Source organism: Astatotilapia calliptera, chromosome 5, assembly GCF_900246225.1.
Source record: "Astatotilapia calliptera chromosome 5, fAstCal1.2, whole genome shotgun sequence".
Lineage (NCBI taxonomy): Eukaryota > Metazoa > Chordata > Actinopteri > Cichliformes > Cichlidae > Astatotilapia > Astatotilapia calliptera.
Window position 1 is genome coordinate 17,643,872 of NC_039306.1, and position 26,429 is coordinate 17,670,300.

General features: G+C 40.8%; 1 protein-coding gene across 3 annotated transcripts in view; it reads right to left on the reverse strand.

Annotated features, from left to right (window-relative positions):
* The window catches only part of megf6b (multiple EGF-like-domains 6b), a 63,328-nt gene that overhangs the window by 26,769 nt on the left and 10,130 nt on the right, over positions 1-26,429 (reverse strand). For 2 of the 3 annotated variants that reach the window (XM_026167678.1, XM_026167677.1), the window contains exons 4-5: positions 26,147-26,251; positions 5,792-5,914 (exon numbers count right to left, since the gene is read on the reverse strand). In XM_026167678.1, coding sequence (XP_026023463.1) covers positions 5,792-5,914; positions 26,147-26,251 — 228 coding nt within the window. Of the gene's footprint in view, positions 1-2,119; positions 2,448-5,791; positions 5,915-26,146; positions 26,252-26,429 lie in introns of those variants that run through there. The other variant, XM_026167679.1, reaches the window with a different exon arrangement.

The window sequence follows — 26,429 nt, forward strand, 5'->3', positions numbered from 1 at the left end:
AGCTGTTTAAGTTGCAACTTCTTTCATGGGAAATGTAAATGGGGCAAGAACTATGCATTGGGTGGATGGAAGAATAAAAATTAGATAATAGACTGAAAACGAGATGATGGATGAGGATTAATTATTCTTCAAGTGCACTTAAACTAAAAGAAGGATCTGAATATAAACTCATGTATACAGTGACACAATTATGGTCCTGCTGCATCATTAATTTTTAAGTTAAAATGCCAGACTTATGTCTGACTGGGATTAGTAGAGGATGGATGAATGGATGGATGAACGGCGGACGGGTGGATAACAAATTTGGCGAGATTTAGGACACAGTAGTACTTGGTTAGAGGAAAAGATGATGGTTTTGGGTTAAACAGACTGTTTATTTTAGCTCATCTGGTGAATTCAAGTTCAAAATTCACTCTGTGTTGTGTTTTGGTTCTCACGTACTCCTAAGGGATATCTGTAAATGCTAAACGCTTCAGTATGTTCCCCATTTACAACTACTGTGGGTTTATCAGAGCTTTTTCTTTCTTTCTTTCTTTCATTTCTTTTTTTTTTTTTTTTTACCAAAAACAGCTGGCTGTTGCGTCTGAAAACGAATAATGCGGGCCAAAAAAACAAAACAGCTGTAGCTAAAAGCTGACAGAACTACAGCTTTTAATAGACCTGAGGGGATGTGCTGAGCTGGGTTATGAATCTCTGAGATTGTGTGAGCCAGTAAACCATTTCACAATAGACGTGCACAAAGTCTTTTAGTACAATATGTAAAAATATTGATCATGGCAGCTGAGATAGTACATTTTGTGGTCTGTGAAAAGAGTAAGTACGGATATCAATCTCTAAATCAAAATTTGGTCTCCATGTGCTCGTGTCACACTGTGTGGGATACAGGCAGTGTGGCACCCTCACAATCCAAATCTGAGCTTCACGCAAACACTGTATTCAAGTTTCCACAGTATAGACTCGTGACACATAAATCAGAACCCAAAGTCTGTCACCTGACGTTATAGCACACGATGGTGGAAAGCTGTGTTGTAAATTATGAAATCTCAGTGGTTATTATGATAACAAAAAAGGATAATAAAAAGAAGCATATTATTAGAATAAGGACATAAATGAATGATATGAGCATAAAGGGACTAAGATATTCATGCTTAATGGTTCTTATGAAAACCAGCCCAAGAAGCTGAATTATAGCAATATCCTTCAGCTGAACTTATCCACTCTCCGTAATATCCCGCAACATCCTCCGTTATAGTGCCCGGAGCTGAAAAATGGTTCTCAAGTTTCGTTTTCTTGCTCTCTGCTGCCCACTTTAGCTTCATTTTACTCAGAAAAGCTGGCAGAGCCCCTACTTTCATTTTTCCGTCCATGCTGCATGTCGTCCTCTGGTTTGGTTTTGCATGAAACGGGACCAACACTGTGGAACTCCTGTTCCTGTGCCGACTGCAGCACACAGGCAGCGGATCAACTCCAGCCTGCTTTCCACATCCAGAACATAATCCTCCTCGATCTCCAGCCAAAGCCTCAACAGCACTTGGCTTTTAAACAGGGTGTATTAATTCTCTGCCTGTAGCTACCTACAGCACGGTGTTGTCTTCAAGGAAAATTACTTAGGATCCATTTAGGATAGATGTTTTTTTTTTTTTAATTTGGACATTAGAACAAATATTTTTGAACAGTCTTGACTCACCACCAAGAATTACATAAGGGACCATAGGGATTATCCCTCACCGCAATAGTCAATGAAGCTCATTTTTTCATGTGCTGATAAAAGTGAAGCATTTATCAGAGAGAAAAATTAGCTGAACGCTGCCAGACAGAGCAGACACATTATCAGTCAGATGGATTAACTCCTCCTGCTACTGTAAACTCCCTACATGTCCATTTAGCCCTCTGTAAAAAGAAATGTGCTTAAAGATTTAAAAGAGAAATGCAAATTGTTGAATTTTCTGTAATATGATACAAAACGTTCATATTGTAAAATAACACAAAGGTGTGCAATTTAAATATCGGCGCTGCTAAATAAGTAACCTTCGCATTTCTTTAAAATTTTATTCCAAAATCAGCATTAGAGCTGCTGCCACTGCTTCATTTGTATTTTGGCTCAGAAATGATCACTTACCTGCAGCCAGGTAGCCAAAGTTGTAGCCACGGTATCCATGGTAACAGTGTGGCCTATAGCAAATCCTTCTATAGTGACTGTATGGATAGTTTGCAGCAGAAGTCAAAGACACCACTGCTACAATGACCACCAAAATAAAAATCCAGCTTCCTGGTGACAAAGCCATGGCTTAGGTTTAATAAATCAAAAACTATTTAAAACAAAAGGGGAAAAAAAGATTTTAGAAATGCCCAAAGATCTGTTGCAAAAGATCTACTGTCAACATTTTTGTTAAGGCTAATAAGTTTGTTTGTTGGCTGGCAATGGACGACCATGCTCCAGTAAAGACTGGTCTGAAATAACATGGTAAGTACTTCTTTTTCACTCTGTCTCCTGAATTTTCTTTCCCCCTCCCTCCATCTCCCTCTCTCTACTTCACCCTCCCAAACCTCGATGTCCATCACACCATAGATCCTCCTCTCCCTCCTTTTTCTCTTTCCCACTCTTTCCCACTTGTCCCCACATTTCACTATAAGGAGCACATCCAGTACTACATTAACTACATAGATAGATTTAGAAAAAAAAATCTGTATTTCACAAGCCAGGAGTGATTGATTTCTTTGCCTCATATTGCTCACTCAGCCACTGTGTTTTTACATTTCTTCAAAGAATATTGTGTGTGTAAAAAGGATTTATGAGCGCTCATAAGTCAGGTGTTGGAGAAGGAATGTGAATCGTCTAGAGGATGTGCTGACTAATATATTTTTCTTTTGATACTGACATGTATCAAAAAAGTCTGTCACCAAAGGAACGTCAAATTTGACGAGTGCCAGAAGTCAAATTCGGTATTTTCAATCCAAACATCTGAGAAAGGAATGCATCTCACTGGCTATTCAATAGCAGATCCATTGTGTTCTCTCTCATCTGATGCCAACACATACAAACACCGCAGCACGACCCCAACAGTGCTGTAAAGAAAAAGTGCAAAATCATCCTTATGATCAGAATCCCATCACCCATTGGAAGAGAAATGATACGAAGAGGCTTCTTTTATGACTTTTATAACTCCTCTTTTTAATAATTTATCCTTAAAGTCTTTGTGCAAGCATCTAAGAAGTTTGCAACATTGTACATTTATGCTAAACAAATATTAGAATCACTGGGACAATGAAGCCAGCCAGAAAAGAAAATAAGCCTGATTAAGTAAGGAGTATGCATAATAAGCCCAAAGCCTGTGAAAACAACTCACCAGAGTAAAAAGGAAATATGGATCGAGTACCAGCAAAGAGAAACTTGGCAACACCAAGGTGTTTTCCTTTAAAAATCATCTTTACAGTAAGCGCTCTGTTCTCTGGGTTAGCGTGGACATCTAGTACCTGCTGATTTTAGTTTGGGATTATTCTGGCGTGTGCTAAGTATTACTCTTCCAGTTTGTAATGGTCCGAGCTAAAAAGTTAATTTGACATGACGGCTAACGTGTTGACACTACGGCTCAACACTCAACATGACAACTGTTACTGTTGGCTCTCTCAGCACTGTTTGTGTCAGTCCTGCAGAGTCCTAACAAATAAATAAAAAGAAATTTGAGCATTTTGCTAACTGTTTAAAACGAGGTTCCCCAATGCACTAACGGGCTGGTTTACAATCCTACCCAGAGTGATTTATTCTTGAGGGCCATAGACTGTAAATAACAGATGGACATTGATACTCTGATGCCATCCACTGCTTCGAACTTTGCATTTTGGCAGTTACCATCTTCTTCTGTTAAAAAACAGACGTCATGAGTGGGTGTTGGATTTGCTGGAGAAAGAAATAATCCTGCATGTTTATATCTGGGTTATGAATCATACCCTGGTTTATTATCTATTTTTGTCTACTATAATTTATTAAATGATATCCTAGTATATTAAATGAGACTTGTGACTCGCCTCCTTTAGGCCATTAGAAAGAATAGAGCCTTAAGGCAAGTCTGTTCCTACCAACAAGTTATGTCTCTCTTTCATATACAGTGCATGTGAAAAGCTAACTGAATTGATTTGTCTCTCATCTGGACTCCTGCGCCTCTGCAGCCCTCTGAGCTTCGGGCTGTCATCGAAATGAAAAGCAGATCACTTTCCACAGACAGTGCGAGACACACACAACTCTAGCTTCAATATCTAAAGCATCGAACATTGAAAGCTTCTAGCCAGTTTCTTTTACCTCTGTTAATACTCCTGTCAGTTACAGACAATTAGGGCATTAATGCTGAGGGTAGCTGTTTTTCTCCAGTACACACCGGTGGCAAAGACAGACAGCTATGAAAGCCAGCTGTGACAACGTTCACATCAGCTCTCCTAATAACCGTGACCTGGATCAGATCTCTCTCTGGTTCCTCCTGCAGCCGTAGCACCGAGCACTCCAGCGTCTCTCCTCTGGGCTTGGCTGGTACACACAGGATTCATTATTCTGATTAAAGCCCTTGCAGAGATTTCCTAACCAGAAACATCAAACTATCATGAAGTAAAAACAAATCTCATGGGAAAATATCAGTTTTGATGAAATACAGGGCAGAGATACTGGGCTTCATGATAGATAGCTACAGTTTTCTATTTAACAGACACTGAGTCATGAAGAGCAGATGTCAAGATAATTTTATTATCTATGATGTGCAATGTAAAAATAGCTGGTACTGTGGTTCACTCAAATTGACACATTGTTTTGGTATGAGGTGACATTTCCAAGTAGTATTAAACTAATAAATGGCAACGAATGTTCCCTTTACAAGGGATCATTTGTAATGTCAGAGTAACTCGTGCTTTTAGGCGTTATCTACACAGAGACAACTACAAGTTAAAAAAGAAAAAAACAGCTTCACAGCTGATTATTTTGAGAATATTTGTATCAGAAAACCAACCATATGACAATCAGAACCTCAATGTTTCCATCATAAATAATCTCATTTTTTATTTTCATATTTTTCATAATGTTTGTTTATGAGATGAAGTGTTACTGAGAGCACAGCTCTTTTCTGAACCCGATTCTTTTAGAAGTTTCCTCCTCCCCATCGTTGCCAACTTCTTGCTAATAGTGCCTTGAGGCAACTGTTGTTGTGATTTGCCGCTATAAAAATAAATAACTTCCAGGGTTAAAAAGCTTGCTCAAGGGCATCCCGTTGGAAGAAGTTCACTACTTCTTCTATCCTCCTGCCTGGAGCTAAAACCACCAACCTTTAGGTCACAAGACCAATTGTAGCCCATACAGACATTAAAGGGAAAGTCTTTGTCACCTACCCCAGGTAACTTTGCAATAGTATCCTTCACTGTCATTTAGTTCAATCAGTTGCCTTGACATTTAACTTCAAACCATTTAACTTGCCCACTTTGGGCCACCAGCAGTCATTTCTCTTGCCTGATGTCCCTGAATGTAACTGACTTCTTGTGGCCTCTGGTCATTCCCTTACTCTCCAGACCCACAGAGGCCATCATATAACTGTTTTAAGAGACTGAATCTGTTAAGGGGCATCCACACATTGTTACATATCACTTTGTTGCTGACACTTGGATACTAGTGTACTTTTCAGGCTACAGTTGCCTAGGTAACCTTCATCATTTCCTGTGTGGATGCCCTGTAATTATGATAATTTATGTGCCATTAATGCACTTAAAATGTGTCAAATTCCCAGAGCGCCATTTTGAAATTAAACACCACACTGACCTTGACATGTTTTTCCATCTTCGTTCAGTTTCTGTCCAGGAGGACACCTGCAGTAGAAACTTCCAATGGTGTTACAGCAGAGAGCTTCACAGCCTCCATTGGTCTCCTCACATTCATTCACATCTGACAGGGGAAAAATACGACAAAGCACTGATGAAATGTTTATTCCTCGCTTTTAATCTCCTTATTATTATTTACATGTGAACTAAAGTGAAACCTCTGAGAAAGAAGAACAAAGGATAGATCATGCTAAATGAAAAGGATGTACTGAAATAGTGTCTAAGATAAAACAGGGTTATGCTTCTTTGAGCATGAGAGACTCTCACTTCCTTTTCATGTTGTTCTATTGTGTTTTAAATGTCGTGCGCGAATAAACTTGGACGTGTCAAAAGTACTGAAGGGCCTGGAACTACAAGAAAATCGCTGTGGTAAACTCGGTGCCCTTTTTCCATCCTTCAGTTTGTTTCTTGGTACCAACTTGAAGGAAAATAGGGAAAAAAAGAAGAAAAAAAGAAAAGAAAAGGTAGAATATATCCAGAAGAGAATCAAACTATAAACAGCGATTAATTAAGCGGAACAAATGGAAATATGAGGCAGTAACATGTTGCCCTCATTCACTCTTACCTGCAAACCTACTTCAACATGAACCAGAGTAAGGATTTGTCCTGTTCATGCAAAACATCCTGAACACTTCCACATAAGCTCACTGCTTTCCATTTCATTCCCAATCGTTAAACGTGCTGCCAAATCTGTCATCAACGACACAAGATAAAATCTTTCCCTGCAGTTCCCAAACTACCCATAATGACCAGGGTCAGATACAGGCGCTGACAGTCCAGCGTATCATAACTGAAGCAGCAGAGATTCCACATAATGAGGAGATGTTAAAATTGAGAATAAACAGATAAATGTGTAACAGATTATTCAGTTTACACCACAGTTTAAGGACACGGATGCGGATTCACTGCATTACTATTAAATTTAGTTCATATGGAACATTGTCAGCAGAGATCATGCTCGGAGCAAAGTTTTATACCTGATGACACTGGGTGTTTTACTTGCCATGCCAGCAGAAGGAATCTTGGACTGAAAACTGAAGACTATGGAAAAAATTAAGGGGGAACATTCACTTGGAAGTTGGCACCTTGTAAACTTTCTCCACGTTCATAAAAAGAGGAGAGTTACTGTACAGACTGACGACTACGAATGCAGAGAAAATTGCTTTATTAGAGCTTTTTTCCCCTTTACTAGCAAATCTTGCTCACGTCGCAGTGCCAGCGTCTAACCAGCTAATTATACCATTTCCCTCTCGGTTTACAACATCTGGAAATGTTCGGACTGAAAACAGCGAACTCTCTGTTGGCAGTGAGATGTCACCTTTAACATTAATACAATTTTATTACACAGTGAAACGTAATTTATAATCAGTTTATTACACCGATCCTTCTTTGAAGCAGTACAGCTAGAGACCTAATTTGTGATCCTTACCAATTTTTATATGGGACCTACATCACAAGAGCTTAAATTAATGGGTCTGGGTCCTGGGGTAAGAGAGAGTGCCCACCTTTTGCTACAGTTCATTTAGCCTGTAATATATGGACCGTGGAAAACAGCAGTCTCGATGCAGAAAAACAACCAGGCAACTTGACCTGAAGTCGAGGTCAGAACTGAGCACTGACGACCCCTCTCCATCCCCAGGCCACACACCTGTGGCAGCTTGAGCAGGGGTTTGAGCGGGGTCACTGTCACGCTCATCATTCTCCCTAGTCTTTCTGCCCAATAAGAGAGCAGGAATGTGGAACTTCAATGGGTCAGGAAGAAAATACACAAAGCAGCAGTGGAATACTGAATGTCTCCCCTGGCTCAGTAACATACCACATAGTCCTTATTTCTCCATCAGGATGGCAGTTTTAATGAGCGAGACTTTGGATGGGCTGCACACAGAAATGGAGCTTTAATTACATTTTAGGTATATAAATATTAAACACTGTATATATTTTCCTTTTGCAATGGAGAGTATTTGAAAACACAGTAGATAAAACAAACTCCAAAATCTCTATGATAGCGTTCATACTAAACCAGGGGTCCCCAACCCCAGTCCACGAGGGCCGGTGTCCCTGCAGGTTTTAGATCTCACCCTGGGTCAACACACCTGAATCACATGATTAGTTCATTACCAGGGCTCTGGAGAACTGAAGACATGTTGAGAAGGTAATTTATCCATTTAAATCAGCTGTGATGGATCAAGGACACATCTAAAACCTGCAGGGACACCGGCCCTCGTGGACTGGGATTGGGGACCCCTGTACTAAACTAAACTTAATCCAAAACTGCCACGTAAACCAGCCACAAAAGTTATCTCAGATTTTTAAACCTAATGACTACTGAGCTGAATATGGTGGCTGAAACAGAGGTTACAAACCTACTTTAACCTAGATGGGGGGTTGGTGATATATTTTTCCATTGCACTTTAACCCATCTATCAAACCGTCACCAGACTGAACCTCCAGCAGAGGTACCAGACACTGAAACAAGAGCTTTAAAGTAGGGAAGCGTTTAAAGATCAACGCCATCCCGTGAACATCAGATCACAGAGGTTTCTTCTGCGCCTCTGTGGTGGGGATGAGTGTGTGTGTTTTTTCCAAAATGAGATCAGATGCCTGGAACATAGCGGTGTGTCTGCAGCCCAACTTCTTCCCTCAGTCAAAGGGCAGCGCTCAGGGTTGAACCCATGTGGTCTCTCATGAGACGATTTCACCATATGGTAGATACCTAACTGTGTCAGTTATGCAGCACACACTTCTCTTAGAGATAAACCAATTATACGTCAATTTTAACATCACTGAATTTACACCAGAAATGATATGATAAAATAAAAATCATTGAGTTGATGGTAAAATCTCATCTTTGGATGTATTCAAGGAGTTAGATGAGACAATCACTTAGCTCAGTGTTGCACAACAAAAGATAACAGCAGCGTATGTCAATCATATCTTGTTCTTGGTTTAAAAAATATATGCCTTTAATTATTTTATCCATAAAATGTTAAAAATGCCAATCACAATATGCTAAAGTGATGAGTTGAATATATAAAAAAAGGAAAAGGCACTGAGCTGCACAGATGCATCTAATATGCTTGATTTTTATTTCCTTTTCATCAAATTTGGTAGAATTACACTGAGAATTTTTACCACCAAGTTCTCCCCTCTTGCTGGTAGGGCATAGGCAAAGCACCTCATGCCCAAGTCACCCAGAGGACATCCTACTCAGTTGCCTGAGTCACCTAAACTAGATCTTTCAATATGGAGAAGTGACGGCTCTGAGCCCCTCACAAAAGACCAACCTCCTCATCCTGCCTCAAACAGAGAGTCCAGACACATGTCTGCCATTTTGACCAAAGTACAAATACTTGTTTTGCCAGAGGTTTTTCAAATGTCACTCAGTATTTCACCCAATCCTCTTGTCCAAGGCTTTTCTTACAGTTGTGGAGCTGTTACTGAGTAAAATTTGAGATATTCATTGGTGGAAACTGAAACAACGTACATCCTGAAAACAAAATACATCTAATTTACTACGGCTTACTTTCATATTAGCCCGGCAGCAGAGTCACTGTGTTTAGTTTTATTTAGCCCTCTAACAAAGACGTGCTGATCCAACTGCATGCTAATTTTGGAGGCTGTAGTTAGTGGTTCGGTATTTTATTGCAGTGTACTGAGAGCTTCCTGATGTTTATAGAAGAAGTGGGGCCACATTCCCCAAAACCAAGACCATCTCCTCTAACACCATGAAATAAAAAGCTCATAAATTATTACATTACCATTAAGGCGACGAGAGAAGAGACACTATTTTATCAAATACTTATTTTTAACTTATTTACTTCATCATGGACTAACTACACTGACTACAAGACACCCCGAGCATAGGAATGACTAATAGCATCATTAAAATTAATTTCAAGCAAACCCTGGAAATGGTTCTTACCTTCTAACCTCTTCAAGTATAAATAAAGGTGGAGTTTCTTCTCATTGTTCTCTGAAGTCAACACAGTCATTGCTACATCGCCATGAAAGACAAACTGAGCTGTTATGTCTTCTTGAATTCTAATAAAACACATCTTTGGAAATGTATGAAAACTATGTATTTCCTCACAGTGGACACTCTGTGCTAAAGCAACCTGTAAAGAATAAGAAAATAATGAAAGTTCCTCTAAAACTTTTTTTAATGCCTCTTCAGAAGGACATATCTCTTCTATGAAAGTTCAGCTGCAGCAGATCTTCGAGTTTACATTTTTGCGCTGTATTGTGTGACTTCCTCAGATAAAGATGACCACTGCTCCCAGTAGGTTGAGGCTCATGTCTTGCTGGGCTAGCTGTGCCAAAGAAAACCACCAGGCCTATGATATTATCTTGAGGGGGTCACGGGCTGGAAAAATTGCAGCATTCACTGAAGATCGGGGGGGGGGGGGGGGGGGGGGGGGGGGACAATGTGGATATCACTAAGCTTTTTCCTTTTAGGGCCCTGATCTAAAACCCTGCTGGTGTAGAAATGTGCTTTGCTAGTGTTCATTCTTCGCTGTATTCCCTACAGTCCTCACAGCTGCTTTCATTTACCAGGTGCCGCAAAGATGGGATTGGCTCGAGGTTGCATGAGATGCATTTGAGTCAGAAGTATCACTGAGACTGAGCTGCAAGGTGAATCACAGTTTACAACTGAGAAACTCACTGCCTATGAACTCACTGCCCACTTCACACTCTTCAAAATCATCCTCTCCTTTGACCTCCAGTTTAACTAATCGATAAAATGTTTATTGTAAAAAGGCTCATTCGGAAAGGCAGGAGCACAAACCTGAACTGGTGAAATGGGCTCAACAAAGCTCACAAAAATATCATCAAAGTTCGCATTTTATAAACACAGTAATTCCTTGGAATGCCAAGTTTAATCTCAAGAAGCAGGCAGTGTCATTCTGATGTTTAGTCCTTCGGTTCAGGTCTAAATAAATCAGTTAATAGATTTATAAAAGTCTGATATTTCATGCATATTTATAAATATTGCTGAGAAACTCTTCAGATGAGTCCTGCTGCCCAGATTTAATACAAAGCACGTTTAATATAAAAAATATCAGATGTAAAAAATAAAGAAACTCCACATACTTATGTGTCTTTCTTTCCTTCACCTCTGCAAGTCATCAGCTCAAGTTCAATACCGCCCCCTACTGGTAGCCTTCTGCTACATCAGTAGCATCCAGGTGTGAAGCCATTTCTTAAGCTGACACGCTGCGATCCAGCTCTGCTCCTATTCATCCTGTAACTAAAACACAGCTGCTACAATTCACAGTCCAAGAAAACCGCACGCATCAAAGTGCCTGTTCTGATAAAACATCTTTCACTTTGGCGTGCCACACTGGCTTTTACCAGAAAAAAAGTGCATGCCCTATTAAACATTTTATAATTTCCACCCTTAGTCATATTTAATGCATTCTTAGTGCCAGTTTGAGGCACGGGTTTCTTCCCAAAGCCCTGTAATTGTGGCCAACGTGCTGCTGAGATTTTGTTAAGTGGCACTGGCAATAGGACGTGGTGTGGCTTTCCTTAATCCAGAGAAGTAAAAAAAAACACCCTTTAATGAAAACCACACAACGACCTCTATGATGTGTATTTACTTCTATTGACAAACCGCTAACGTTTCCATGAAGTCATTTACAATCTGAATCAGGTCTTGAGTAGAAAGTTTTATCATGGAGGAAAGTGTAGTTAAAACCTTTTAAAGTACTTCTAAAATCTAAAAAGAAAAAAACATCCTCGTAACCAGGCAAGAACTAAAGTCAAAGTTTGCTTCAAGATGAATCATTCAACTTGTGGAGTGAACAGACTCTGTCCACTTTCTCTGGGCCCAAGCACAAAAAGCCTCTGAAAGTCATGAATAAATGCACCTCCAACACTGACCCTCCAGAGCACGACAGCACTTGGTTCCCAGTCAGTTCGCTATGGACACCGAGGAAAGAAAAGTTGCTAACTACTGTAAAAAAGAAGTATAAATGTTTATTGGTTGAAATAATTCTTGGTACCAGCTTAAAAAGAAATGACTTTTGTTGTCTTTACTTCTTTAAACAGCTCATAAAGTCAACAGTGGTGTTTTTCTCATGTTCTCATGTGAAAACAGATGATCAGAATGTAAATTCACTGCTTATCTGTCGACTCCAACAGTTGTGTTTTGTTGTTGTTCAGTTTCTGTCCAAAGGCATGTGTTGACAAGAGGAAGAGACAAGCAGCAGATAGCTACACTGACAGAATCACTGAGAGGCTGTCTGACTCTCAGGTCAAAAAACGAATCAAATGACTGTAGTCTGCAGCACTCTGTGTGCAGCTTATCACAGCATATGACTGCTGAGACCTGTTTCCTTTTCTTTTTTTAAATTCTTGCACATTTGACCACAAGAGAATTCTAAGCGATATCAAATAGACTAAATCCAGTGTTTACGTTTGTTTAGTGAACATTCTGCACTACTGAGTCCTAAACTCCTCTAATCCCTCTTTTGATGATCCATTTCACTGCACTGATAGGCAAGCTTTTAAATGTTTGTGCGTATAAATGTGCAAAGGTTTGAGTGAAGTGTTCCTAGTGTGTATTTATGTGTCAAGGGATGACTGAACTGCTTTGTTCCCAGACATAAACAGCTGAAGTGACATTAGTAAAAATCCCAAAATCATGCAATAGCCAGTCACCCCAAACTGAAGTGTTGCAACCTGATTTAGACAACCCCAATCTTCTTCCATAGTGCTGTTTCGATTAATGATCCGATGGAAGCTAACAGAGCGGAAAGCTCTGAGAGATGTCTGTCCGTTCAAAATAAAGATGTTAATTAAAGGTTTCTGGCATCTGTCACTCAGTCTTACTTTCAGTAAAAGTTACAGATAAAAGCAGAAGACTGCAGCTGCATGAAGCCACGCATGTCTCTGGATAACATTTTATGATGTACACAGCTGAACAAGAGGACTTTGAGGGATTGCCGTCTGACCCTTATGCACGTGCTCTCTCACCGCTCTACCTGTTAGGACCTGTCTTCTCAAGCTTTGACCCAGGAGTTTAGAGCGCCTGGGAAAGCACACTGAGGTCTGCAGGAATCCAAAAATTACTTGTTGTGGTTTCCAGCCTGTCTCCGTCTTGGCTGCACACACTACAAAGGTATGCACAGGGCATGAGTGCAGGGAAAGTCGCCCAGAGCCAAGTGCTTTCAGGGCAAAAGATGGCAGGTACGTGACAGGCTACCATGGTCAAGAGAAGGAATAAACACTGAAAACATTGACGTTTGGATCGATTGATGCACAGCTGTGACATTCTGCATAGGACATCTTGGTTGATTAATATGTGAGTCGACCAGCAAGCTGAGTAATGCTAATCTGAAATGACATATATGTTAAAGAACATGAATGAACAGCTCAAAACCTTTGTCATTAAGATCAGTGATTCATAGGCCTTTTTTGGTGTTGCGATTGTTTAAAATTGAAATGAAAATTGAAATAGATGTTAACATAAACAGGATGCATCATAGGGTCTGTTGGCTGTTTTAAAAAAAAGGTCAGCTTCTGAGTCAGCTCGCTCTGATCAGCTCTGAGGGCGACTCAGCTGTACGACCAGTCCACACATTAAAATTATGACAAATGCTAATAAACTAAACAGAGAACTGGATAAATCTTTCTCCATCGCACTTGCACCACCCTCTCACATATATTTTATAGCGTCTTTTCTTGTTTTGTGATTCCTATCGCTTTTTAAAGCTTCAACTTAGATAAAGAAAATCAAACTACAGTCTGATTTTTTTTTAAATACAGCCTTTGTATATGAAAGGGCCTTTTCTTCACATTTAACATGTGCTTTTCACACCTCAAGTAACATCAGCATGAATGGCAGCGCAGTGAAAGATAACACTGTTGGGTGAATGCTTGCTGAAGCTAAATGGCTTCCATATGAACACACAGCAGTGGAAATAATGTCACAGATGGAGGAAAAACCAGAGATTTGGTTCAAAATGTTGAATAAACAAGGAGCTGATAAGAAAAACAAAGGCCAAAAAAAGCAAAATGAGAAGAAGATATGAGAGTTCATCTGAATTAATAGGTAGCCCAGATCAGGAGAATCGGGGCACCGCTGGCAGATGAAAGGATCAGTCCACACTGATTACGCCTTTAACTCTGTTTTGCAAACTCTTGTCACTTCTGATTTACACAAACTAGATGCAGTCGGCCCCTGAGAGACCAGGAGCGACCTTTTATCAGGAATGCTGTAAAGACTCTAATGAGATGGGGTGGGAGCCCAGAATCTCGGACAATTATGGGAGATTAGGGTACCGTGCAGGATGCAATGGCAGGTAGGTAGGCAAAGATGTGCCCCTCCTCCTGACTGCACTCCCTCTCATTAGACATGTCTTTCAGGACTTCACAGGAACAGCGCTGTTCTCTCTCAGGGCTGAACGTAAATTTTTGGTTTTCAGTGTGGAACAGAAGACAGGACGTCCTCTTGTGTGAAAGAGAGACCAAACAACTGCTCTAACAGAAAAAAGAGCCGCCCTCTACTTTCAATATCATTGTTTTAATCTGCTTTGAGTCAGCTGCACTGTGTCTTTCTTATGTTGTTGTTTTGGTTTTATTTTTTATTTTTTCATTCCTGTTTCAACACACAGTCTGGTTGTCATAAGTGGTTCTTAAAATGGCAAAAATGTTCCGGTAAACGAAGTCCAGGCTAATCACAAAAATGCATCATGTGTGTCTGTGAGGGCAAAAAATGTTTGAGAAAGTTTTCTTCTTGAATTTTATAAATTCTCTATTGTTTACATCAATATTTATTACTGGATTTCTTTACCCAGTACTGTTGCCACCTGTGAGAAACCACTTGTGTTCATCTTTGCTATGCCTTTAAGTTATATCTAAAAAGAAAAAGCCAAACATTTGCTGGTTTTATTTTCTTAAACGTGCCAATATGTTTTTCTCATATATGTATAATTTAACCTTCAATAAAATTTGGTTTTGACTGTTAGGAAGACACAAAAAAATGGATGAAGGTTAAGAAACATGGCGACCATGCAGACCAAAGACTTAGCCATTATTTAACTTTAGCTACAGCTTCTAGAATAGATGCTTCTTAGACAGAAGAGACAACTGAGTTTGAGCTTGTGAGAGAAAGAGAAAAAGGTTAGAGAGGGGAAATGAGATGGATGTAAAGAGATAAAAGAACAAAGAGGTGAAAAATGTGTGAGAAAAATAAAAGCTTCTGCTGCTGTTTTCCTGAGCCTGTACTGCACAGCATCCCTCATTTGAGCCCATCTAGATTTCTCGCTATGTTGGTTGCTAACAAAGCTACAAGAACAAGATTAAACCTTCAAATGCTAAAAAACGTAAAACATGCCAGTGACTCTTATTGGTACATTTAAACTCCACTTTAGAGAGAAAGTGTTTCGTAAAATTTTTTAAAAAGAAGCAATAATAGCAAGATTATGCAACCACCTGACCTTGTTCAGTGTTTTTAAATCAGATCTGATTAACTTGTTTTAACCTTACGTTTGTGTTTTTGAGAAAAGAATGAAAGACATCACAACTCTCTCCAAGCAAAGTGAAAAAATAGACTTCAGCTTGTTCGGTCCTTTCAGCTGCAGCCTGTTAAACCCATCACAGAACAAAAGGGAAACCCTGCGAATGATTTAAACTGTCAGAGATTCCCTAGACTTTTACAATGCCATTGTCAGCTGTTTGACTTTTACAGCTTTCTTTTTTTTGTCCAACTAAAAAATGCTCTAAAACTAAAACGGTAAGATTATAAGCAGATAAAACAAATGTTATGAGTCCCTATATGAGATAACTCAAGGCTTTTGACCTCGTTTTGGAAGATGGACACACCAATCATAAGTGACAAACTGCTGCAGCTGGTCATCTCGCTACTTTATCTTCTGGTGGATTTACAGTCTTTCACGGTCGCACTGACCAAAATGAGGGATAATCGTATGAGTTATGGGCCATTGTTAAAGGGTTCCAACCGATCCATTCGTTCCCAGTTGTGATGCAGTTTGAGAGCAAGGGAACAAAAAATTAAGGTGCAATATTCCAGGAATCCCTTCTGTGATGAATTTGCCAAAAGCGAAAGAGGATTTTGCACTAGTCATAACAATATTGTACTCAGTATTAAAGCATAACAAATTGTCAAAATGGCAGTACTACACCAAACAGTCTTTAGAGCTTTACTGTGAAATCTTACATTTTTCCTAAACTACCATGAACACTCTCTTCCTTTTCCTCCTGAACCATTTACCAGCTCACTGCACATCAAAAACATCTCCTGGGCCTTAGTTAAAGAAAGCCCAATCTATATTACGGCTAGTCAAACAATGGGATTATGTACTAAGTCGGTGTTTCGAGCATTTAAGCTATCTTATATCCAGACCATGGTGCACACATGACTTTCATTTTGGAGCACTTTGTCGCTTAAGCACTTAGCTAGCTCAGCATGGAGGTTTTGCAAATATTTTTCTTGATCCCAAGTAAAAACCATTCAATCATACCCACCATTCAGGGATTTATTTTTACAATGGGAAAGGTCTGAAGGCCTGCATACCGACAGCAGTGATCTCGTTACATTCCACAGTGCTCCGAAACACGAAGGGAAAAGATCAACTCTATGCAGAGACTTGTAGCACAAGAAAAAGACCAGTCAGCAAACGGTGACAAACAGTTACCCAACATTTTCAGGCATGGTGAGATACCGTGCAGCACTTCTGCTGTGAGTCCAGCTCAAGTTTAAAAGGGCACAAACTGCATCAACATGCTGGCTCGACCTTGGCTCTCTCTGCTCCCTCGCAGTCTCCAGCATAGAAGGACACCATAAAAGTCAGTGGTGTCACATAAATCAGATTGTTTAAAGACACAGTTACACTAATGATACTCTTCAACTTTGCACAGCAATGCCTTGCTGCATTCAAATGTAAAAACAAAACAAAACACGTGGTCAGTGACTAAAGCCCAGAAACAATTATAGACCTTCAACCAAACAGCCACTAATGTGGTTACTCACATCTGGGAGCCCTGAATAACAATCATTTAATCTCACTAAAGAGAAATACATCTTGGGTTTTTGAGAAAGAGATGCACTTTTATCAAAATTCAACAGACATGAACCAGGAATAGAATTCCTGTAGAAAAACGACATTTTTGTGCAGCAAGGGGAGGAGAACAAAACAGACAACTGGACTGTTGCCTATCTGGTTACAGTCTTTAAGGAAAGACCAGTAACAAAGTAGAATGGCTATGAGAAGAGGAACAATAGTACTGCAAAAAGAGCTAAATTTAAAATCTAAAGCTTGATGATGACAACAGATAAACTGTAGCTTATACTTTACATGAAAACCAGATTCATGAATCCCTCTGAAGAGCTTCAGCTTCACACAAGGATGTCAAACTCATTTTACATCGTGGACCACATTCAGCCCACTTTGATCTTAAGTGGGCCAGCCCAGTGAAACTCATTTAGTCTTAATATGAGGAAAATAATTACAATTTCAACAGTACATTTAATTTTTTCTATATGATAAATGTGTAAAATTACAGAAAAGGCTATGATAGCCCAACGCATAGACATATTTTCAGTAGATCTTTCTATAGTAGGTAGTGAAAAACAGGAACTTTTCTGTTATCTAATTGTTTATCTATTACTTTACTTTGTTTAGTATGAATGGAAATTGGCGAGGTCTTTATCAATAGGAAAAGCAGTGAAACTTTCCAAACTACACTTAAATGTTCAAAATCTATGAACTCCTTCCCATTTTCCACAGGCTCTCAGTGGGCCAGACTGGAGGTTTTGCTGAGCCTGTTCTGGCCCCCGGGCCTTATGTTTTACACTTCTGACTTAACAAAAAGACAGTGAGAGATGGTCAGAAGCAGCAAGAAAGACATGAGCAGATAAACTGTATGGAGACCATATAACTTGTTAAAGAAAAGCCTGTATGTGATATGGTCTGAAGGTTTCTTCCTTCTATGATTTAAAGTTTCCACTCACGATCACATCCCTCTGAACTGCCAAGGTACCATGACTTATACTTTAAAAATGAAAAATATGACATTTTGGTTACCTTGTTATTTTTCTATTGTTCTTTCTTTAAATGCCAGAAGACACTTAAGACATTTTCTGCTTATAGCCCCTTGACCAGATGGCTTTAGTTCAAGTCTGTGTACATCACCAGCTGTGTGGAATTCAACAAGTGACCTTTAACAAGACTATAAATTCCAACAATAGCTCCAGGGTTGCTGCTCCGACCTTGAAACATGCGACCAAAAAACTTCACAAAGCCAGAACAAGATTAAAGGAACAGTAAAGGTAAGAAGACCTCTGCATTAAAACAAATGAGGATTTGACCCATTTGGTTTCCTCTCTGAAGTAAATGTCCTGCATTTAATGCAATACTGAGGGAAAATTACAAAAGCATTATCAGAAAAATTCAACTTTTAGTACATAAAAAGTACTGAGCATCAAATACAGATGCAGATATACAGCACAGCGTTATAGTAGGTAGATAATCCTAACAATGTATTTACTGCCAAAACATATAATAAAGTAAAAAAAGCTTCATGTTTTGCTATTTAATTTGACTGTGTAAAGTATTAAAATTGTACTCGATTACAGTAGAGTTGTTACTTTTCACCCCAGTTTATTATACAATCATGACCCATGTGATATGACATCACAAAATATCTCAGTGAAAGATTCAGAAAACTTATGAAAAGCATACTCAGTGGAAAAATAATCAATTATGTCAGATAAGCTGATTAGAGTGAGCTTCTCAGTGTGTCCCCGTTGTATTTCAGCACCAGCCACTAGACTGTGGAGGACGCGTCATGCACCGAAAGTCCCCACAGAAATAGCTGACCTCATTATTTAGAGCTTTAATCAACTGTATAAGCCACACTAAAACCTAGGCGAGCTCTCTGACTGAAACAGACTCTGTTAGCAGTATTAGGCTGTATGTATTACTTTTTACAAAATCTCCTTGTTCTAACTGATCCCTTTGCTGTTCTATTAAAAGGAGAAAATAATTGTTATTTAACTTTACCCCGCTCTGAATGGATTACTCGAAGAAACTTGGAATGATTGACTGAAAGCATTTGGATTGACTGAAAGCTTAACATGGCAGTGGCTGAGAAAAGCATGCCTTAGAGCCTTAGAGAACAATGTTAACGATGATAGCTATCAGTACAGTACAGTTCTTCTTGAGTGATGTCTAGAACAAGCTGGTGCTTCTGGCATCGCAGTGACCACAAACTGAGGCAAGATATGAGCTTATGGCTCAGAACAAGGCCCTCCGAGGGCCGACGCAACAGCTGCCTGTGAGAAAATACACACAGTCACAGCAAGACTTCAGACACAAAACCCTGAGGCTTTCATTATTATATCTGGAGACTTTAACCATGCCACACTGGACTCTACTCTGGCTGCTTTTCACCAGTTTGTGAATTGTCCCACAAGGAGCAACAGGACAATTGACCTACTGTATGCTAATGTGAGAGATGCATACAGAGCCACCCCCCTCCCCCCACTAGGGAAGTCAGACCACAACCTGGTTTACCTACAGCCACAATACACACCCCTCGTCCAAAGGCAGCCGGTCACAACGCGCTCCATCCGGAGATGGACCCCAGAAAAGGAGGATGCTCTGAGGGACTGTTATGACACCACAGACTGGGATGTGCTCCTGAGCCCACATGGTGAGGACATAGAGGGGGCGACACACTGTCTTACAGACTACCTCAACTTTTGTGTGGACACGGTCGCCCCTGCTAAGACGGTACAGTGTTATCCTAATAACAAACCGTGGGTAACACAGGAAGTCAAAGCTGTCCTCAACATGAAGAAGAAGGCTTTCAGGAGCAAAGTGAAGGAGGAGATGAAGGCAGCACAGCGGGAGGTGAAACGCTGCCTGAGGGAAGCAAAGGACACCTACAGGAGGAAGGTGGAGCAGAAGTTGGAGAGGAACAATATGAGGGAGGTCTGGAATGGTGTGAAAACCATCACAGGCCACAACACCAAGAAAAGCACAGTGGGGGGGACTGTGGAGAAGGCAAACGAACTCAACAACTTCTTCAACAGGTTTGACCAGCCCACAACCCCCCCACCCTCACCTTCTCTACAGAGTCCAATCCCCACTCTCCTACCTCCCTCGCTTCCCCCCCTTCCTGACACCATGACACCCCCCTCCTCCAATCCCTCTCTCAGCAGCAAGACATCTCCCCCCCTCCCCTCCTCCCAAACATCTCCCAGTGTCACAGTGGATCAGGTCAGGAGACAACTGAGGAAGCTTCGCCCCAGAAAGGCAGCAGGCCCAGACAAGGTGTGTCCTAGGATGCTAAAGGCGTGTGCTGCTGAACTTGGGGAGCCGCTACAACGAGTCTTCAACCTCAGTCTGCGACTGGGGAGAGTGCCCGCCCTATGGAAGACATCCTGCATCGTCCCGGTCCCCAAAAAGAACCGGCCCAATGAGCTGAATGACTTCCGACCGGTGGCACTGACGTCACATCTTATGAAGACTCTAGAGCGGCTCTTCCTCAACCTCCTCCGACCACAGGTACAACATGCCCAGGACCCACTACAGTTTGCATACAAGGCGGGTGTCGGAGTGGAGGATGCCATCCTGTACCTCCTACACAGAGCCCACTCACACCTGGATGGGGGAAAAGGCACGGTCAGGATCCTGTTTCTTGACTTTTCCAGTGCCTTTAATACCATCCGGCCCTGTATGCTTCAGGAAAAACTGAACAGGATGGAGGTGGACCCCTGCCTGGTGGCTTGGATCTCCGACTACCTCACCGACAGACCACAGTACGTCAGGCTGAAGGACATCACGTCTGACACTGTGGTCAGCAGCACAGGAGCACCACAGGGAACTGTGCTGTCCCCTCTTCTCTTCACCCTGTACACCTCTGACTTCTGCTACAACTCTGAATTATGCCATATTCAGAAGTTTGCAGACGACACAGCCATCATGGGGTGTATCTGGGATGATCAGGAAGAGGAGTACAGAAGTCTGGTGAGGAACTTTGTCGCATGGAGTCACACAAACCACCTGCAACTCAACACCTCAAAGACTAAGGAACTGGTTGTGGACTTCGGGAGGTCTAGAGCAGGTCCACTGCCGGTTCAGATAGAGGGGGAGGAGGTGGAGGTGGTCAACAAGTACAAGTACCTCGGGCTGTGGGTGGACAATAAACTGGACTGGTCATGCAACACAGAGCACCTGTATAAAAAAGCCCAAAGCCGACTGTACTTCCTCAGGAGGCTGAGGTCTTTTAACATCTGCAGGAAGCTCCTGAGGATGTTTTACCAGTCGGTGGTTGCTGGAGTACTTTTCTATGCTGTGGTGTGCTGGGGGAGCAGCACAGCAAAGAGGGACTCATCCAGGCTGGAGAAACTGATCAGGAGGGCTGGCTCTGTGGTCGGCATGAAGCTGGACACTCTGGTGACAGTGGCAGAGAAAAGGACATTAAAGAAACTGCTGGACATTATGGACAATGCTGGGCATCCTCTGCACACGGCCATTAACAACCAGAAGAGTCTGTTCAGTGACAGGTTGCTTCTCCCCAAGACAAGAACTAACAGACTTAAAAACTCCTTTGTCCCACACGCCATCAGACTGTTTAACTCCTCTCTGGAGGGGAGAGGGAGGGGAAACAGGAGGACAAAGGAGGGGGGAACAACTAAGCTGTAGTGCCTCTTCACCTCACTGTGCAATACCTTTTGTGCAATACTTTTGTAAATAGTCAATAGTGCAATAGACTCAATACTTGAAATGTGCAATTCACTTGTATTTTTATTTTTTATTCCTATTTATTCTATTTATCCCCTTTGTATATTTTATTTATATTGTCTCTGTATTTATATGTGTGTGTGTGTGTGTGTATATATATATATATATATATATATATATATATATATATATATATATATAATATTCTGTAACTCTGTAACTTCTGTCGGTGCTGTGCTTTTTTTGGAAATCGAATTTCCCAGAGGAACCCACCCGAGGGATTAATAAAGTTCTATCTAATCTAATCTAATCTAAATGAAACTCATACTGTAACACAGAAAGAGCTATTTCAGCTCTTCTTTGGACTCAGCAAAGAAGTCTACCGCACACGGCATTATGCACATTGTGGGAATTGAGCAAACACCATCAAATCTGGAAAACCTTTTACATCGCTTTCAACGGTTTTACTTTAATATCACAGACTCCTCATATTTGTGTCAAATAACTCTAAAACAAGTTGTCACATGAGCCATTGGTTCAGTGATAACTGCATCGCCTTTCACCAGATGGATCTGATACAAAAAGCATTTTTACAAGACATTTAAAGCTTCTTCAACATAGTAAAGTTTCATGTTACAAAGAGTGTTTGTCAGCCTCTCTGTCTATCTGTCTGTTTCTAGCTGAGTCAGATGTCAGCTGGTATGAAGACATCTGCCTTGCCAGGGGTCTGAAAGCCTTGGACGCCGCTGATCCCAGAGGATACCACTTGCCTACTGATGACAGGTGGGATATAAAGTACATCAGGGACCAAGTGACTAAATCCCTTTGGATATAGACAAGATGAGTAGAAGAGCTGGGTTTCTTTTTTGTTTTTTTGTTTTTTTAAACGGACCTTAGCTCATACAAAAAAGAAGGTACGCTATAAGTTTCCGCTTCACTGCTGAAACGCTCCAACATTTTCATACATGTTATTGACATGAAATGAAAGTGATACCATGCTTTCATAAGGTGTTATAGGTGGACACATTCCAAATCTTTTGGATCACTTTACCCTGTTGGACGGTTGGCTGCTGGGGAACATAATGATGTCCTAATATCAGATACAGATAGCAACCTTCGGAGGCCTAAGATGTACGCGTGTGCCAATTTGGTTGATGTCTTGTGGACAAAGACAGAGATTTATATTATAGGTAGTTTTTATTTGCATTATAGACCTCATTCTGCTTTAATTGGGAACTGTGTTGTATTGAGGAGTAAATAAACAGTCTAAGTAAACAGAAGATTTACTCATAAATTAGCCGAATGATGTGGCTGTAAGCAGTGTAAATACAGCCTTATAAATCAGCTGCTTCATCAGAACTGCTGTCAAATTTTGATTGGTTCTCAGAAATATTTAACGCAAACAAACAAACCACAAAATTACAGGACATCGATTTGCAAGCGAATATCACTGGTCTCCATCAGTCATGTCAAATTATGCAACTATTAAATATAACACTGTATCCACTGTGTTTTGTAAGTGGAGGCTGACCCTTTCAAAAATGTGATTTACTATCTATCAAAGGACTAGGAAGGCCTCTGGGCACCAGTTCCTGCTTAACCACATAGTTGAGGCACAAACACAAAAAAATAGTAATTATTGTCTTACACACAACCAGGACACAATGCTGTCCTAAAAACAAAATAGATGACGGCTACAGACAACTATTGAGAGCAGAGGACTAATTGGCCCCTTTGAAGACATAAACACAATCCAATTGCTATACACAAACACGGACAAACCACATCAGAAGCTCTCCAAGGGGGAATCACCACGTGCAGCTGCAGAGGAATGCTGTTGAGAGCTGTCCGAAATGATGAGTGAATCTTTGAGTGAAGTGTGGCTACACACATTCATCCTTGGCCACATCCTCCACTGTGGCTTCAAGGTTGTTGTTTTTTTCTTTTCTTTTCTTTTCTTACATCTTAACAGAGAGCAAACAGGGGCTGACAGCTGTGAGAAGCGTGTGGACCGCAGCAATAAGTGCGTTATAATGGCAACTTGTGTGAGGAGCACGCTCAAATCTTTACAAGGGTTATTCATCCAGAGCTCAAGAACGTGACAACGACGAAAGGCTATGTGTTTGACCACCGCAGGAATGCTCGGAAGGACTGATCAATATATCAGAGCAGTCACTCAGTGAACAGAGTCATTCATTAAAGCGATCCTATTAATGAGCCACCAGTCTCCAATGATCCACCTTGTACTCTTAAGTTATTGTCTTTGGCCTTTGGACTTTTTGACCTGACCCGTATTTGGTACATGTAGTACCACCAATAGCGCCTGTGTCCACCTCCCACCAACTTAAGCATTGCCCCTGGACAGGAGGAATCAACTGACAGCCTCACACCCTTCATCCAGCAGCTCATTTAGGGCCAATCACAGAGAAATATAGCTGCCTGAGTGCTTACAGGCTAATAATCTCTAAATAGCTACCCACCAGCAAATGCCCCCTAGGTATCCACTGATGACAGTTATCATTCACAATGAAAAACAACAGTGGCGAGTCAGAGTGTTTGGAAATGGAAAGAAACAGGCTGGATCGAAAACAGGATGGGCCTTAAAAGTGACTTTTAGGTTATGTGGAGAGTTTATTGGTCCAAACAAAACATCCAACATTATTACTATGACTGTGTGTCTGTGTGTGCCTGTGTGTAAAAGCCACAACAATCATTTCTATTTAGCATTTTACGTCGTACATGAATGAGTGTGTTTGGGGAACAATGACAGGGATAAAATATGTCTGTCTTCAAAAAAAGAAACTGAAGGTAATCTCTGAAGGTTTCTTCCCCTCTTTATGCACCTTGTTAGAAGGTGAAGGACTGCCAGAGCCCCCATATTGGAAACATAAGAGAATACTCGAGTGTCAGATTAATGTTTTTTAAATCCCATATTTATGTTTTATTTCATAACTTAAAATGAGTAGATAAATCAGTATTAAAATGTAGCAACAGGAGGGGTGAGACTGTGCGTGTTGTATATTTTCAAAAGCCAACTAGTGCAGTGAACAGAGGTGTTTTTACTTGATTGCATTTTTTGTTCTGATCACTTACTGATCCACTAAGGACTTATTTAGACATCAGCTGTGTTTTTCATGATTAAGTCTTGCTGATTGCCACCATCATTCCCACAACTTCATACTATTTGTTATAGTGAGGAGCAAAACCTGTGCATTGCACCATGCTGTGCGCACTCACCCTCATTTCAACACTCCATATCTGTGATTTATCATTGTGTGTTACTAAAAAAACACGCTACTGCTCTGTTCAGAATGACTGATGAGCTTCTACTACGGAGACAAAAGAGGGCGAGCATCCTATCATTCATAAACATAACATAAAAGAAGCCAAATACATGTCATTCAGATACATTATTACATCCACAGAGAATGCAGAGCTATAAAACAGAGTCAGCGGGTTTCTAGTTGTTTATGCTGAGACGATCATGCCTCTGAATATGTTTATATGCTCCATTTTAGGCAAACCTATACTTTTTTTTGCATGAACACTGATGAACATCATCCTAAGCAGATGGTTTCAATATTCTTAAAGCCCTCCTCTTTAAGGCACCGAGTGGTCCTAAGCTTTGCTGGACAGGATCTCAGTGGGCATGTGTATTTACGGATCCCTTTGTCTTAATGGTTAATCTCTCATTCAAGTATGAAGTAATCAGAAGTGAGACAGGTCAGCTTAGCTGCCACCGAAACCTTTGATTCCTCAATGGCTAATCATGAGCCACAGCCAAGAAGGCTGTAAAACTACACGTTCCACCAGTGAAGTCTTGAGAAAATCACGTGTTGATTAAGAAGTGGGTAAGTTTGAGATGAAGGTGAAGGATTCTGGATCCTGTCCAGAGTGCGTAAAAGCAGATTAGACCTAACAAAAGCGTGATGTTTACTCGGCCTCTGCAGTTAGAACTTGTGCAACAAAGTCTGTAACATTTGGGAGGGTCTGAATCGAGGGCGACACGGACAATTCTAACAAAAACTTGACACCGAAAAGGAATTTCCTGCCGTGTGGTGTTATCCGAAAAACAACAGAATCTTCCACTGTGTTACTTCAATAGCTCAAATTTAACAATGGAGATGCTGATAAAATACTTAGGTTTCTGGTAAGTAAGCCAAGTGCTGATGTGAGGAGATTCCCTATTCACTCTACAGAAAGGCTATCACTTCAACAGAGTTCAGGGGGAGGCCTGGCAGTCTGACTGAAGTGGATCAGAAATGTAGGCTCCAGAAAACAGTCAGGGGTTGCTGTTTTTTTAATTAAATAGTGACCTACTAATCAATTTCAATCTGTCTGTAAGGTGTTTTCTTGATTCCTGCTATTACTGTAGTTACTTTTCAACCCCCAACCTCCGTCCAATGAGAGCTGAGAATGGGTTCTTTAACTCTACATGTTGCTTTATTACTAAACTCTGAAAACATGTAACAAATGTAAGAAACACAACAACAAAGAATGGGCAATAAAACAAGCATAAAAGAAAGAGAAGAAAAGAGAAGAATCTGAATATGAAACGCTACAAGGATGTCTGTACTCACCGTACTGACAGCTGGGGCCGCTGAACCCTGCGGGACAATCACAGAGCTGGGTGGATCCTTCCCGACACTGGCCCCCGTTGAAGCAAACACCGTAGCTACACACCGCTGTATGTGGAAAGACAAGAGGAAAGAATAAATAGATGAGAGAAGCAGAGACACCTGGCTGTTGTTAGGACACGTCAGCATCTGCGATTTCTTAAACTGACCTCTTTCTATCAAAAACGTATCACCAGCCTATTAACGTCTGACTAAAGAGGAACCTGAATTCTCCTCCATTCACACT